At 40.8% G+C, this 16,856-nt stretch overlaps 1 protein-coding gene across 1 annotated transcript in view; it reads left to right on the plus strand.

Annotated features, from left to right (window-relative positions):
* CHSY1 (chondroitin sulfate synthase 1) overlaps positions 1-15,194 on the plus strand; it is an 80,551-nt gene extending 65,357 nt beyond the window's left edge. Inside the window, exon 3 of the mRNA XM_003788629.3 lies at positions 12,206-15,194. Within this exon, the coding sequence (XP_003788677.1) occupies positions 12,206-13,798 (1,593 nt within the window). The 3' untranslated portion in view covers positions 13,799-15,194. The remainder of the gene's footprint in view (positions 1-12,205) is intronic.
* Positions 15,195-16,856: the final 1,662 nt, after the last annotated feature.

The raw sequence follows: 16,856 nt of genomic DNA on the forward strand, positions 1-16,856 counted from the left end.
GTTATTGTGTTAAGACGTTTATATTCTACTTTTAGAAAGATTCACTTGTACCCTTGTAAGATAAACCGTAGAGGTGATCCCTCCAATCACCCTCCCTCCACCTATCCACCCCTCTGATAGCTCTGTTTTTAAATGCTGAATAATATTATATTATGTGAATGTACCACAGTTGATCTACCATTTTACTGACTGGAAGGCATCTTGGTTGCTTCTGCATTTGGTCAGTTAGGAATAAAGTGCTGTAAACATCCATATGCAGGTTTTTGTGTGGACATACATTTTCTCTTTGGGAGAAAATATCAAGGATCACAGTTTGGGGATTAGAAAGAGGACTTTTTGGATTTTGAGAGTTTGTTTAGCATCATAACAAATTGCCAAATTGTCTTCCAAAGAGAATATACCATTTTACATTCCTTCCAGCAATGAGAGCTCTTATTGCTCCACATTTTTGCTGATATTTGGTATCACTGTTCTGGATTAAGGTCATTCCAATAGGTGTATTGCGGCATCTTACTGTTATTTTGATTTGAATTTCCCCAATTATTTATGCTTTCTTTTCCTATACTTTTTGCCATCCTTTTATCTTTGGTGATGTATCAGTTAAGGTCTTTGGTCACTTTTCAGTTGGGTTGTTTGTTTTCTTATAGTTGAGTCTTATGAGTTCTTTGTATATTTTGGATAAATCTCTCTTATCTGATAAGTCTGCAAATATTTTCTCCCACTTTGTGACCTATCCTCTGATTTTCCTGACACTGTTTTTTATGTGGCAGAAGTTGTTAATTTTAATAAGTCTAGTTTATCAATTTTCCCATAGATCATGTTTTGGCTGATGAAAGTCATCACCAAAGCCAAGGTCACCTAGATTTCCTCCTGTTTTCTTTCACATTTTGCCTTTTGCATTTAGGTTTGTCATCCATGTTGAGGTAATTCTTGTGAAGGGGGGTGGTAAGGTCTGTGTCTAGATTTTGTTTTCATGTGGATGTCCAGTTGCCCCAGCACCGTTTATTGAAAAGCTTATCTTTTCTCCATTGTATTTCCTTTTGTTGCTTGCCTATGTTTTGAAAACTATCTGCATTACTTACTTGGGGACTTGATATTATGGAATTTAAGCTTTAATAGCTACATGCCCCCTCCACTCCCTTTCCTTTCCCTACTCATCTCTCCAGCAAAGTTTTTATTATGCTTTTGTGAAAGAAACCTTAAGGAACTCGTGCCTTTATGAGGTAACTGGAAAGTGAAACTCCCCTTCAGACCTAACATGCACTGGAGATGGTGGCAGGCAGTCAGCACGCCTGCAAGGATGGCGCTGAAAACCTAGGCATCAAAACTGCAACATTCAGCACCCCATATACACACATGTTCTACTCTGTGCAAAAGACGGGAATACTGACAGGTCTGATTTTAATGTATGAAACTACAGTGTGGCACACACCACTGGGCTTCTGAAGTAGTTACTCCACTCTGGGGCTGGGAGTACTCACCTTCCCCTCACTTGCTGGCCTCCCTGCCCTGACCTGGCATCTCCAGTATCTGTCCAGCTCTTCAGCCTTCCTCATCCACATGCTGCCTCAATCTTCAGGGAGTTGGTTGGCTTTTTTTTTTTTTTTTTAGTAGCTATTACTTGATTAAATGCTGTTAAATTTAAAAGGCACTGAATGCCCTTATACAGAGTGAGATTCTACAACACATCAGGTATAGGTGAAAAAGAGTCCCAGCAGGGAATGAACTTGTAGATCATATTTGGCCCATTGATTTATTTTCACTTGTATCACTTTTTCTCTTTTCTTGTCCCTTCTTTCCCTTCTTTTCTCCCCTTTTCTCACTTTCCTCCCTGTCTCTGTCTGTCTTTTTCTCTCATTGGACTGATGGATAACACTTAAATGTTAGGAGACTTCTCCACAAACTAGCCAGATCTCTGGCTTCCCTTTTGCTCTCCCCACACCAGGCCCCCCTTTCCTGCCCCCTCTGCCCGACACCCATCTTGCCCTAGTGAGCTTGTTTTTAGTTTTGACTTGGTTTTTGGTGGTCTCCTAGACTACAGTTTACACCGTTTTAACACATGGAGATGTTTTGTGTCAGTCAGTGTGGCATTGGTATGTGATCCACACTGCCTGGAGTAGGGGAGAACGCTGAGGGGGCATGACCCTGGCCCTGAGGGAGCTACATTTTAGAAACGCAGCTTCAAAGAGAGGCCCTTCTTAGACGTCCTTCCTTGGCAGGCCCAGGGCTGGGACTGCAGTGCTAGGCACTCACCTACTGTATCTTATGTGCACACTTTTTCTTTCTTTGTACGTGGCCTTTAGGATTTTCACTGCCTGGTACGTTGCCTTTCACATGAGTGTTCAGTAAATATTTGGTGCCACATTTGCACAGGACTTTGTTCAAAGATAGTTCTGCCTATCTTCATTCTCCACAGTGCTGCCACATTAGCAGCTTTATTAAAAAAAAAGAAATGGAGTACTCAAATGACTGCTCCAGTTAGATGTTTACAAAGGGCACCGACGGGGTATAGATACAGTTTGCTGGCTTCAGATAAGGGATCTCCTACCACTTTTGCTGCTGCTGATTATTCAAGACTTGGAATGTTCACTTGCAAAGTCTTTTCCAGCTTGATCACTCATTGTCTTATACTGAAAGCTTAAATTACTACCAGCAGCTTTTGTTTTTACTTTGTCAAGCTTAATTCTCAATTATTTTGAAATGGGTCAGGCTTCTCTAAAAGGTGTTTAGATTTCAGAATGGAACACTAACCATTCAAGACTCATTCTTATAATTCTTATTTTTTACTACTAAAGTCCCAGCTTAATTCCCATGAAAATTTTAGTTTATTGAATGGAGTCTTTAAAATACAAAGAACCTAATCTTGAATTTAATTGGATGAAAGTTGGCAAAGCCTGTGCAAAACTAATTAAGAGCGAACTAATAGGGACATGTAGGATAACTGTATGTCCTGAAGGCCTGAGACAGGCCCAGCTTATGCTGGTGGTCTTAGCCTAATTATTAACAGACCCACTCTTTCACTTCAACATGTCCTGCTTTGGACAGTAAATTATCTGGAAACCCTACCTGAAGGCATATGAAAATGGTGATTTAAATATGTAAAAACTGGTGACTTTGGCTGTTAAAACCACCAATACCTATGGTCTCTTGACATTAGACAACCCATATTTTCCTTGAACCAGTTTTTCAGAACAGAAGGATAAGAAAACAAATTCTCTATAATGAATTGAAACACAGAATAAATCTGAATGAGAAATTGTCCATCCACAGCAATGATTGTCTGTTGATGTGGTCAAACTGTGTATATAATGAAGGACAGTAATGTAAACAGTTAATGGGAAAGGGGACTTAATGAGAATGTTGGCTTTCCTGGGAAAGGACAAGGACGTTTGCTAATGAAGAGCATGGAAGGTATTTGTTAACTGCAGATTAGATGTGGGTAGTTGATGGTTATTCCCAGCTGGGCTATAAGTTCCTGGGAATAGCGTAACCTTGGTATTAGCCCCTCTCAGATTTGCCATAGAATGACACAGGGTCCTAAAACATCTCACAGTCAGGGAGGTGGCTTTACTGCAGTTGAAGAGTGTGGAATAAAGATTAAAGATTTATATGATGGATAGTGGAAATTAAATGAAACCATCAGTACTGCTATATGCTTCTTAAAAAGGTATCTTTAGGAAGTTTTATTTTTGTTTGCTTGTTTATTTTAAGCAAGGAATAACTTTGTGATTATTAATAGTTGTGTCTGTTGACTGTGTTGCTCAGTTACTCAGGCATCAGCATAGCTCACAGCAACCACAAACTCCTGGGTTCAAGCGATCTTCTCCTGCCTCAGACTCCTGCAGTATCTTTTAACTTTGTGTTTTATAATATTCTTTTACATAATGTGCCAAATTATGGATTATTCAAATACTTTATGATACTAAAATCCTCTTAAGTGCTAAATTTGGTACTATTCAAAATATTCTTTGTTAACAAAGAAAGTCATTACATATTTGTTACTTCTGGAATTATTAAAATGAAATGTTATGAATTTGTGTTTATTTTGTTTTAAAGAAGGACTTGAGTTTTGTTTTATATAGGATGGAAATAGTTAATAGGGATGCGTTATTACCCATAATGTCTCATATATAGTTTTACTTGGTAAGGTAACCTACTGCTGCAGCTTCAGCCATGTCAGGAGCGGGCAGGCAAAAGAACCTCAGGGATGGTTTAGAGGATGTGGCTGGTTCTGACATGGTCATATAAGAGCTTTGACTCCCTCAACTCCTTCACATTGAAGGTGTCTCTAGTACAATGCAGTCATTTTATAAATGAGAAAACTTGAGACCTGACAAGTTCAAGTGGCTTGTTCAACGTCTTAAAATTAATTAGTAGCAGAAAAGCAATAAATGCCTCTATACAGTCTTATCTATTAACGGTTATTCTTAAAAGTGTTACATTCTAAACTTTCATCCAGAGAAATAATAGTTTTATTTCTATTACCAGAAAATTGCTAAACATTTGATTTAGTCATATGATTATATTAATACTTCTTAAGGAGCAGAGACTTCAGACCTGTTGCATCCAGGAGATTGCCTGCAGTTCAGAAGTGAAATCTCACCTGCATCCTACCTGCTTAATGAGTACCCTGTGGTGAGCATTGAATTAGCCATAATGTGAGGGAAAGAGGGAAAATGGGTGTTCGGCTTAATGACCAACCACTTTTCGTTGACATGCCTTAGAACAAAATGATTCTGTTTCGTGTCACTCACCATATTCCTTCTGAACATGCCTTCTTAAATACAGTCAGGCATCCTTAAGGAAAAAGGGTAGGGAATGGGAAAAAACCCAAATCACAGCAGAGACACTAAAAACTTGTCAGGGTAAAAACAAAGGCAAAAACAAAGGTAAAGGATTCCAAAATCATACGAATGGCAGAAATAGTGCAATGGCAGAGATCACATCCAAAAGCACTCACATCTCTTGATGTGATCTGATGGGAAAGGTGACTGGAATAGAGGTAAAAGGGCAGTGGAGGGCCCTCAGTAGGTAGCACTGCACCCTCAGAGCACCTACCCCCAGAGGCCTGGCGAGATGAGGTCAGGGCAGAGGCAAGCTCTGGGGCTTTTCCTGGATTTTCTTCCTACCTCCATTTTAGAAATTACCTGTGAATTCTGGATTTCTCGCCTAACCCAGCCATAATATCTCATTGACATTTTTGCTTTGACTTATACCTTATAATTCTGTTCTTAATTGTAAAGATTTCCCCTGAAAGCTAAAGAACATATTTGATTTCCCCCTCTTCATCACCATCTTACCACACTAAGGACAATGCAAAGAAAAGGGTTCCCACTTCTGTACCAGAGCCATTTATGATAAAACTTGCACAGAAAGTGCAAGTGACTAAAGGGGGCCATCTGAAACTGATTTGGGACCTTCTTGGCATCACCTACACTCTTAAGGTTGGGGTACCCACCTTTCTCACCTGTTGCTTACACCCATGTTACCTTCTTTTAGAAAGGGAACTATTTCCTTGACATTTATTTAGATTTTTGTTAAGATCATTACAAGTAGGCCAGGCATAGTGGCTTATGCCCGTAATCTTAGCACTCTGCTAAGATTGCTCTGAGTTCACAGGTTCGAGATCAGCCTGAGCAAGAGTGAGATCCCTTCTTAAAAATAGCTGGATGTTGTGGCAGACACCTGTAGTCCCAGCTACTCAGGAGGCTAAGGCAAGAGAATCTCTCGAGCTCAAGAGTTTGAGGTTGCTGTGAGCTGTGATGCCACAAAGGTGACAAAGTAAAACTGTCTCAAAAAAAAAAAAGAAAGATAATTACAAGCCTATATTCCCTCTAGTCTATTAGGTAGGTAGTTTCTTTGTCCAAAAATTGTTTATATTATAACAATATTAGTAAGTCTGCTTAGTAAATCATTTGGGACTATGCAGGGGCCACACCAAGTCTGGGCATAGACTTAACTTTATTTATGTTTTCTTTCTTTAATTTTTAAATTTTATTTAAAATAAAATCTTGGGTGCAGGTGATACTTCTACCTTAGCCGCCTGAGTAACTGGGACTGTAGGCAACTGCCACCACACTTGGCTTATTTTTAAATTCTTCTTTGTAGTGTCTGGGTCTTCCTATGTTTCCAAGGCTGGTGTTAAACTCCTGACCTAAAGCAATCCTCCCACCTCAGCCTCCCAAAGTGGTAGGATTACAGGTCCAAGCCACTAACCACATTTTTTATATGTTATTATTTTCTCTTCCAGTACATTATTTTTCTAGAATTAATACTTTCCTCTCCTGCTATATTTACTTTTCTGTTTTGCTGTTTTATGTTTAGTTTCAAGAGTTTTGGGTTTTGGTTATTTTCTGATTTTTTTTTTTTTTTTGAGACAGTCTCACTCAGTCACCCTGGAGTAGAGTGCTGTGGCATCATAGCTCACAGGAACTTCTAACTCTTGGGCTCAAGCAATTCTCTTGCCTCAGCCACCCACCACAACGCCTGGCAATTTTTAGAGAGAAGGTCTCGCTCTTGCTCAGGCTGGTCTCAAACTCCTGAGTGCAAGTAATCCGCCTGTTTCAGCCTCCCAGAGTGCTCACAGACATGAGCCACTGTATCCAGCCTATTTTCTGATTTTTTTAGTAGTATTCTGTTTTTGTTTCATGGATGCAGTATCTTCTATTTGAATACATTGTGGTTCTGGTTTTTGTTTCTGTTGTTGAGTTTTACTTCCCTCATTGTTTCTGTTTCTGCCAAGGCTTTTGTTTTTATTTATTTTGAGAGAAAGTCTCACTCTCTTACTCTGGATAGAGTGCTGTGACTTCATAGCTCACAGCAACCTCAAACTCTTGGTCTCAAGTGATCCTCTTGCCTCAGCCTCCCAAGTAGCTGGGGTTGGTTTTTGTTTTTATTTTTTTCCCATCTTCTCTTTGGCACCATTTTCTACCCCTTGGTGCTCCTTGGCTATGGATCATCATTGAAGAGTAAAGCATTAAAAGCTGAGTGGAAGCTCTGTTGAGGTTTTTTAAACTGCTATCTTTGCTGTGATGATCCAACTTTTTGGTTGATATTTTTGTTGGAGGACTCTAGACATCTGTGGGACTGTTTCGTTGACCCAGAAGAGACTTCCCCTTTCCAGCTTGGGATGGGGCGTGGGGATACGTGTTCTGGGGAGGCAGGTGGGGTATCAGGGCTAGGGGTCCTGCTAAAGACTAAGACCTGTTTTCAAACTCCCCCCTCATCCCTGTCTAGTAGGTTTAATTTCTGGAAAAACTGAACCTCAGAGTTATGTGTTATCAGGAAATAGCCCAGAGGAGTAAGGGAAAATAACAGAGTAACTATTGTAAATGATGGAACCTTCTGTTTTTGCTGCTAGTTAATCTTAGTTACAACAATTGGCAGTCTCACGTGAGTTTTAACAAAAGTCTGACCATCTAGATGGCAAAATAACTTGGAGCATGTCTGTGAGGATGCTGGGTCTCCACCCCCTCACACCTATCTCCATCCCTTGCCCTATAGAAGTTGTGAGGAACAGTGGTCCCTGGCTGTACAGCATAGGAGCTCCAGATCCTGCTGCTCCATTTTCCCAGTTCTCCCAGTCTTCCTGTTGTCCACACTTGGCCTCGCCTCTGCCTCTCATAGCCAGGTATCCCTCCAGGGACTCTTGACAGGTGAATTGGCTTACTCTTCAGAGCAGGCTGTTAGATCTCAGTCCCCATCTTCCTAGAATTTGGGGGCATCTCATCTGCTGTGTCTCTTCTCTGAGTCTTTAGATCTTTATTCCTTTTAATATTTATGCTCTTTAAAGATACAGTTGACCCTCTTGCAACACAGGTTTGAACTATACACTTATACATGGATTTTTTTTCAATAAATGCATTTCATAATTTGTTGGAGATTTGCGACAATTTGGAAAAACTTGAAGATGAACTGTGAAGCTTAGAAATATGAAAAAAAATTAAGTAAAAGTTAGATATGTCATGAATTCATAAAATATTTGTAGATACTATTTTATAATTTATTATCATAAAATATACACAAATCTATTATAAAAAGTTAAAATTTATCAAAACAACACATGCCAACACAGACGGCACAATTCGTAGTTAAGAGCAGTGTAAACAAATGTAAAGATGTAGTACTAAGTCATAACTGCATAAATTAACTCCAGTACTGCATGCTATGCTACTCTAACAATTCTGTGCCCACCACCTGTTGCTGTGTGAGTTCTAGTGGTGAATATCTAATATCTGCCTCCAATACTGTGTAATTCTAATCATCTCTGTATGAGCAGTTTGTTTCCCCAGCAAATGGAGTTTCGCAGTTAAAAAGTGATTTCTTGTGGTTCTTGCAGGGATCCTCAAACTACAGCCCGCGGGCCACATGCAGCCCGCCGAGGACATTTATCCAGGCCACCAGGTGTTTTTGCCCCTGCTGCCTGTCCTGCTTAGCAGCCGGCCCTCCAACAGTCTGAGGGACAGTGAACTGGCCCCCTGTTTAACAAGTTTGAGGACCCCCGAATAGTACAATACTGTAAACCTCAATACCACCACAGAATCCATACAAAGTGCCACTAGTGATACTGGAAGTGCTCCCAAAAAGCAGAGAAAAGTCATGACATTACAAGAAAATTTTGAATTTGTTGTTAAGTACTGTAGATTAAGGTCTGCAGCTGTGGGTGCCCACCATTTCAGAAGAGTAACATCTTGTAAACAGAAGATATAAACTTATGGTATTGATAAATACAGTACAGTGCTGTCAGAATATTTTCTTTCATGATTTTCTTGATACCATTTTCTTCTCTCTAGCTTACATTGTTGTAAGAGACTATAGCAGATAATACATATAGTACATAAAATGTGTGTTGACTATTATCAGCAAGGCTTACAAGTCAATAGTAGGGTATTGGTCATTAAGTTTTTGGGGAGTCAAAAGTTACTGTGGGTTTTCAGTTGTGTAGTGGTTGGTGTCCCCAATCTCAGAGTTGTTTACATGTTACCTATATTTGGGAAGAGGGGAGAAAATCATATAAGTTCTATCACTCCTATTCAGCCATAGGTTTCCAGTTTACATATATCCTAAGAGTAACATTTTAGCTACTGTCTTGAGAATAGAATTGAGGAGAGAAAAACAATTCTGTAAGGAGACTCACAGAGAGGCTGAGGTACAACCAGTGGGGTCAGAAAGATCTGAGTACATGAGGAGATGAGACAGGCAGCGCAAAGCCAGCTGCAGGGCAGAGCCAGAACAGCACCTGCTCAAGAGTTACCTCTTAATTGTGGAAAAAACTTCTAAGGCCAAATCCATTGACATTTGGTGCATTGACATTCATGGAAATGGAGGGCCCTTCCAAAAAAAATGTTGTGATTCTTCGTGTTCATTATAAAAATTTTGAAAATTTTAAGCAAATGAAATGAAAATAATGTAAATACTTGAAACAAATATATGTAAAATCCCTGGCAAAATTATCATCTTGCTTTCCATTACATGGCAGACAATAATGATTTTATGAGTCCTCAGTTATGGAGCCAGTAGATTGATAGTTTCCTCGCTGTGGCAGAGCCTCTCTTCACAGTGGTGTCCTCAGGTCCAGTCATCACCAATGGCACACACATTTACTTGATTCTCATTATAAGGGTTGGCCTTGGTGAGACAGGAAGAACGGCTTCTTGGAGCCTGGGAGCACACTATGAGGCTTGAGGGCAAGTCATTTATTACTGGATGGGGGGGCACAAGGAGCACCCCAACAGGATTGTGAAATGACTGTCTCTGTTTCAAGCTTTGGTCTTGCAAAGAATTTTCTAAAGTTTTCTTCCTCTTTTTGAGTCATCAGACTACACTCACTCATCACCTTGTAGCTCTGCAGTTTGCCCCAAGAATCATCTCAGCTGGAAGATGAGCAGCCAGGATGCTTTAGGCAGGAAGTTCATTAGAATATTGAACTCCACAGTCACTTCCACTACCATAATAACTGAAAAATATAGATTGGTATATTTATGTTGTTACCCACATGTGGAGCATAATAAAGAGAGAAACTAGCATGATCATCCAAACTTGGAGAGTGCATTTGCCTCAGTGTAGTTTTGTCTGGCCAGTCTATCCAGGGCTTGAAGGAGTCCCAGAGCCAGTTGCTTCTGGCCTTCTCTGGCAAGTCCTAGATTACACCTTCCCTTTATGTCATTTAAAGCAAGAGCTGGAGGTTTGCTCTCCTGTTGTTGATAGTAGGCAGTTGAAAAGGTATATAAAATTCTACCTTCCAGGCCCTGCAGCCCCTGTTCCTATGAGCATACAAAAGAGTCAGAGTCACTGTTTGTACTTCTAGATTAGGGGGGCTCTATTCCACTCCTTCATTAAAGCATAACTGCTTTTCTAATTAGGAAAATTTGGCAATGATTTCTATGGGTAGTTCCACCTACCACATCTCATATGTGGTCAGAAACAATATCAGCACTTGGCAGGTATTGTAATTCCCATCTGATTCCTGTTGCAAGACCAGACCCCACAGGTGTCTGGGAGGGGCAGGTTAAGACTGGGCAGGCTCCAGCTCCATGGGCAGGGAGTGAGCGGTACGGAGCCCTGGCTCAGAACTGGCCAGTGTTGGAGCTCCCTCTTTTCTTTGTTCTTTAAGCCATTCTTTGACAGTATTTCTCTTTTACTCTTATCGTTCTTTTTTTTTTTTTATTGAATGGTAACTGTGTACATTAATGCACTTCTGGGGTACAGTGTGGGGTTTTCACATGCAATCCGAAATACTATCGTTCTTATTTATTGGTTGCTTATAGTATTTTCTAAGAAAAGAAAATGGGGCTCGGCTCCTGTGGCTCAAGTGGCTAAGGCGCCAGCCACATACACCCAAGGTGGCGGGTTCAAATCCAGCCCGGGCCCACCAAACAATAATGACGGCTACACCCAAAAAATAGCCAGGCGTTGTGGCGGGCGCCTGTGGTCCCAGCTACTTGGGAGGCTGAGGCAGGAGACTTGCTTGAGCCCAGGAGTTGGAGGTTGCTGTGAGCTGTGATGCCACAGTACTCTACCCAGGGGGACAGCTTGAGGTTCCTGTCTCAAAAAAAAGAAAAAATGGAATATAAATATACCAATCTATATTTTTCTGTTATTATGGTAGTGGAAGTAACTATGGAGAAAAATAAAAAATATGACTGTCCAAAGGCAAATAAACTAATCTATATCATCTCTATCATCTATTAACAATATGAACAGAAAACTGCATCTTAAATGAAAAAAACAGGACTGACTTTCCAGACACAGCTCTCAAATGTTATTTTTACTGAACATATAAACATGTTTCTGTGAAATATTCTTCATACTAGGAAGTTTTGTAAAAACATGCATCTACTTCCCCAAATGTTCTGAGCATGAAGCAAATTCTCTTTCTACGTAAGGGAACCTGTTTTGGCTGATCCCATCTTGGCTGGTGGCCTCACAGAGTATCAGGGTGATACTCTCCCTGAGCCTCTGTCCTAGGACAGAGGAAGAATTAGTAGAACTGTGAGCTCTGTGTATTCTGTCCCCCTTCCCCTCTGCCAGCATTTGCTGTGCCCCTAGACACCAAGTTCTACTGGTGCTGGAGACCCCAGCAACCCCACCTACAGCCACAGGGAGATCAGCAGGCGTGTAGAGGGTTTTCAACTCCTGCTGGTTTCAGAGACTTTGTGGAACCTGGTTGCCCTGACTGCACACCCTCTAGCAGCAGGTCTCCTGCCTCCAACTACCTTTCCTTGACTGTAGCTCCCTAGAAGCCGTGTTAGTCCTCTGCTCATGTGCTCCCGGTGCTCTCTTTGTGACTCCATCAGGAGGAAGCTGTTGCCACGGTGGGTGGCTGCAGAGTCTGTAATTCTCATCTTCAGTGAGGGCTCTTGACTCTCAGGTCTCTCTTGCAGGCTTGATGGCATGAGGTAGTCTCATTAGGCATGCTCACTTGGGGCACTGTGATTTAAATTTTATGCTTTTTCATTATGGGAAAACTCTTCATAATTCTGCTTACCTACAAAATTATATTGGCCAACTCTGTTTATTGATGGCATTCTTGTTTCTTTAAGCAGTTTATTAATTCTGTTCTCATTAGGGTGCTGTTGATTGGGCTTTATCTAGGGCCTTTTCTGCGCTGTGGCCCATTTAGAAAGATTTCTGATATTTTTTAAAGAATATTCTGGCACTCACCTGTGTAATACTAAATTAGTAACCTTTTTTTTTTGCTCCACAGATGCAGCAGCTTTTTTATGAGAATTATGAACAGAACAAAAAAGGGTACATTAGAGATCTCCATAACAGTAAAATTCACCGAGCTATCACATTACACCCCAACAAAAATCCACCCTACCAGTACAGACTCCACAGCTACATGCTCAGCCGCAAGATAGCCGAACTTCGCCATCGCACCATACAGCTCCACCGAGAAATCGTCCTGATGAGCAAATACAGCAACACAGAGATTCATAAGGAAGATCTCCAGCTGGGAATTCCTCCTTCCTTTATGAGGTTTCAGGCCCGCCAACGAGAGGAGATTCTGGAATGGGAGTTTCTGACTGGGAAATATTTGTACTCAGCAGCTGACAGCCAGCCCCCTCGAAGAGGAATGGACTCCGCCCAGAGAGATGCCTTGGACGACATTGTCATGCAGGTGATGGAGATGATCAATGCCAATGCCAAGACCAGAGGGCGCATCATCGACTTCAAAGAGATCCAGTATGGATATCGTCGGGTGAACCCCATGTATGGAGCTGAGTACATCCTGGACCTGCTGCTTCTGTATAAAAAGCACAAAGGGAAGAAAATGACAGTCCCCGTGAGGAGGCATGCATATTTACAGCAGACTTTCAGCAAGATCCAGTTTGTGGAGCACGAGGAACTGGACGCAAAGGAATTGGCCAACAAAATCAATCAAGAGTCTGGATCTTTGTCCTTTCTCTCGAATTCCCTGAAGAAGCTTGTTTCTTTTCAGCTCCCTGGGTCAAACAACGAGCACAAAGAACCCAAAGATATAAAGATAAACATATTGATTCCTTTGTCTGGACGTTTTGATATGTTTGTAAGATTTATGGGAAACTTCGAGAAGATGTGTCTTATCCCCAATCAGAACGTCAAGCTTGTTGTTTTGCTTTTCAATTCTGACTCCAATCCTGACAAGGCCAAACAAGTTGAACTGATGAGAGATTACCGCATTAAGTATCCTAAAGCAGACATGCAAATTTTGCCTGTGTCTGGAGAGTTTTCAAGAGCTCTAGCCCTGGAAGTTGGCTCTTCCCAATTTAATAATGAGTCTTTGCTCTTCTTCTGCGATGTTGACCTTGTGTTTACTATAGAATTCCTTCAGCGATGTCGAGCAAATACAGTTCTGGGGCAACAGATATATTTTCCAATCATCTTTAGCCAGTATGACCCAAAGATTGTGTATAATGGGAAAGTTCCCAGTGACAACCATTTTGCCTTTACTCAAAAAACTGGCTTCTGGAGAAACTATGGGTTTGGCATTACTTGTATTTATAAGGGAGATCTTGTCCGAGTGGGCGGCTTTGATGTTTCCATCCAAGGCTGGGGGCTGGAGGATGTGGACCTCTTCAACAAGGTTGTTCAGGCAGGTTTGAAGACATTTAGGAGCCAAGAAGTAGGAGTAGTCCATGTCCACCATCCTGTCTTCTGTGATCCCAATCTTGATCCCAAACAGTACAAGATGTGTTTGGGGTCCAAAGCATCGACATATGGGTCCACACAGCAGTTGGCTGAAATGTGGCTAGAAAAAAATGATCCAAGTTACAGTAAAAACAGCAATAATAATGGCTCAATGAGGACAGCCTAATGTCCAGCTCTGCTGGAAAAGACATTTTTAATTACCTAATTTATTTTTCAAAAATTTTTTGTATGATCAGTTTTTGAAGTCCATACAAGGGTATATTTTACAAGTGGTTTTCTTACATGGGACTCCTTTATTTAGATTGAGCTTTTTGAACAAGAATGTGATCAATGTTGGCCTTTGAACACATTTTCTTGCTGAACAATATGTAGCAAACCTGCTTAATTTTGACTTGAAATGTACCTGATGAACAAAACTTTTTTTATGCATATTTTCCATTCAGACCCCTTTGCTATAATCCCATGACGGAAAACCTGAACATTCCTGCAAAGTATTATTGTTAACCAAACACTGTAACTCTGCTAAATGTTGTGTTGTGACTGTTAACATTCACAGATTCTACCTTTTGTCTTTTTTACAATTTTTTTTAAACTTTATTTCATGTTCCAGTTGTAAGATAAGGCAATGTGATAATACCTGTATCATCTTCAGGAGAGCTTTCCAAAGTTGATTATTTCCCTTTATACTCAATATGGTTGTGTAGGTTTTTAAAAGCAAGAGGAATGAGGAAAACACAAGTAAGATATGTGGCTATTCTTGTTGAATCCATTTGGGCTAAGTGGACCTGGCATTAAATTTCAAGAAAGATTTGATATTTTCTCTTCCTGAACCTTCTTTTTAAAGTGTAATATGTTAATGTTTAAAATGACAAAAAAGAATTATTATAATAAACCTAATGTACGTAAGCTAAAACAAACACACCCTAATGAAAAAACTAGGGGAAAGTGTATTTGGTTCATGCATGTCATCCTGTCTGTGTGATGGTGTTGGTGGAGATGGTGTTCATTCTTTACTGTTTTTTAGCCTTTGTATCTGAAATACCTTTAATTTATTTAATATCCATGGTTCAGAGCGCTGCCATTTCTTGAGTACCTGTTTAGTAATTAGTATTTATGTGAATCAGGAATGTGTTTTAGTATGTTTTATTTGCAGTAAACTGATCTCCAAAGATTTCCTTTTGAAAATGCTCCCTCTTGCCCCTGAATTTTTACATTCCTTACTGTTTTACTAAATATTAAGTGTTCTTTGACAATTTTGGTGCTCATGTGTTTTGGGGACAAAAGTGAAATGAATCTGTCATTATACCAGAAAATTTGTTTTAAACTCACAGATCAAATGTGCCTTAATAACTTTTTTTTCATATAGATTTCAAACAATGATAGACTTGCCATTTTAATATACATCATTGGAGATCTGCTTATTTGTAAATAGCCTATTGCTCCTTTGGAAAAATAAACCAGTGAACAGTATTTTTCTATTGTACTTTTCAGGACCATTTTGTCTCATTTATTCCTGTTTTAGCTGAAGAATTGTATTACATTTGAAGAGTAAAAAACTTAAAACACAGATTCTTAAAGTTTTCAATTTATTTGAGGGAACTGTCTATGGGCTGCAGTTGGGAGTAAAAGGAAACTCATTTTCAAATGTTTTTTCCTGTATTTTTTCCTAATGAACTGGTCTTTGTTTGCTCCTCATCACCTTACTGCCCCAACAAAGGTCTTCAAACCAGGCCCAGGCTCCATCTGCAAGATACAAATATACCTTCCTGGGCCCCACAGAATCTGCATTTTAACAAGTACCCCTTCTGATGCTGTATGTGCACAAAGGTTCTCAGGATCAGTCTTGTTAGAGGATAAATGGCATCTGGTCATCCAAGAATCAAAAAAGTGGGATCTTTGATGCCGAGGTAGTAACCTTTTGTGGACAAGAATTATACTGCCAGGACAGGTATTTACAGCGTAATGACGGTTAAGTTGCAGCATAATGAGTCTGTGCTCACAGGAAGAAACTGCTGTAATCCAGCTAAATTGCCATTTACTGTGTGGGTGTGTTTAGTTTTTTCATGGAGAAAAGCGGAAATATTTTTTATTCAGTAAGGAAGAGTGTAATATGCCTCTTGGTGGCAAAGTAATTTAAATCTTCCTCTGTTTATTGTCATAGTGAACCATAGGGATTTGGGATTAGGTGTGAGTGACAGCTCTGTTGTACTTCGTGTCTGTCTAGCATCTTGGCCTTTGGTTAAACTCACCATTTACTTCTGGCTCCCACTCTCACTCAGTTGTCCCTCTTCCTGATAGCAGTGCTGTTGTTCATAGAAGCACTGCCTCCTCCTGACAGGGCTATGCCTGGACTCCGCCCACTGGCCTCCAGGCCCCAGTCTCCTCCCTGTCACTCCTTGGTCCTTGGTTACTCCAGTGCTTTCCTTTTACACTCAGAGGTGGACTCAGAAGTCCCACTGGGCACCTCTCTGGCTATACCGGGCTCCAAGTGGTCGGGTACCTGTCTCCACTGCTCAGGCCCAGGCTTTCCCTCCAATCTGACTCTGCCCCAGCACACAGTTAAAACACCCCATTGTTCACTCTCATACCTTCCTGGGCATTTCCTGTATAGATGTGACACAGTTGGACTTAATTATATGACCATGTGGTGGCATCTCCTGACCAAAACCTGTCAAGGACAGGCCTATGTGTCCTGTTCCTGGCAGTCCCCTGGTGCGTTGGGAGCCATGGTGTCTTGCTCTCTCCCAGGGCCACTCCCCACCAGTGCACCCCTCCCAGAGGAGTTGCAGGCCTCCCTACCTAGTCCTTCTGCCTTTGGATGGCTAGAGACTTCTCCCCTTAAAACTATACTTCTGCTTCCTTTGTTACTTTCTGATTTGTCTTAACATGTATTACTTTATTTTTCATCTAGAAATATGTTAAATAGCCCCCCACACACACACACACTACATAACTGCTGTTAAAAATAATTAAAAATCAAGACTAATGGGGGGCGGAGCCAAGATGGCAGACTGCAGCCAGCTTTTTACAGAAGCTCCTGTCCAGAAGGAGGCTGAAAGGACATGAGCTTAGCAAATTAGCTGATGGTTTGGAGCAGAGACGAGAGAAGATTGAAGAGCACACTTCAACCTTTCTGAGGCAAGCTGCGACCCCAAAAATACAACCAAAAGGTACAAAATCCACCACCAAGCGGACGGGAGTCCCCTCCCCCACAACAAGGGCTC

The sequence above is a fragment of the Otolemur garnettii genome, unplaced genomic scaffold (assembly GCF_000181295.1).
Source record: "Otolemur garnettii isolate 467f Iridium unplaced genomic scaffold, OtoGar3 scaffold00029, whole genome shotgun sequence".
Taxonomy (NCBI): Eukaryota; Metazoa; Chordata; class Mammalia; order Primates; family Galagidae; genus Otolemur; species Otolemur garnettii.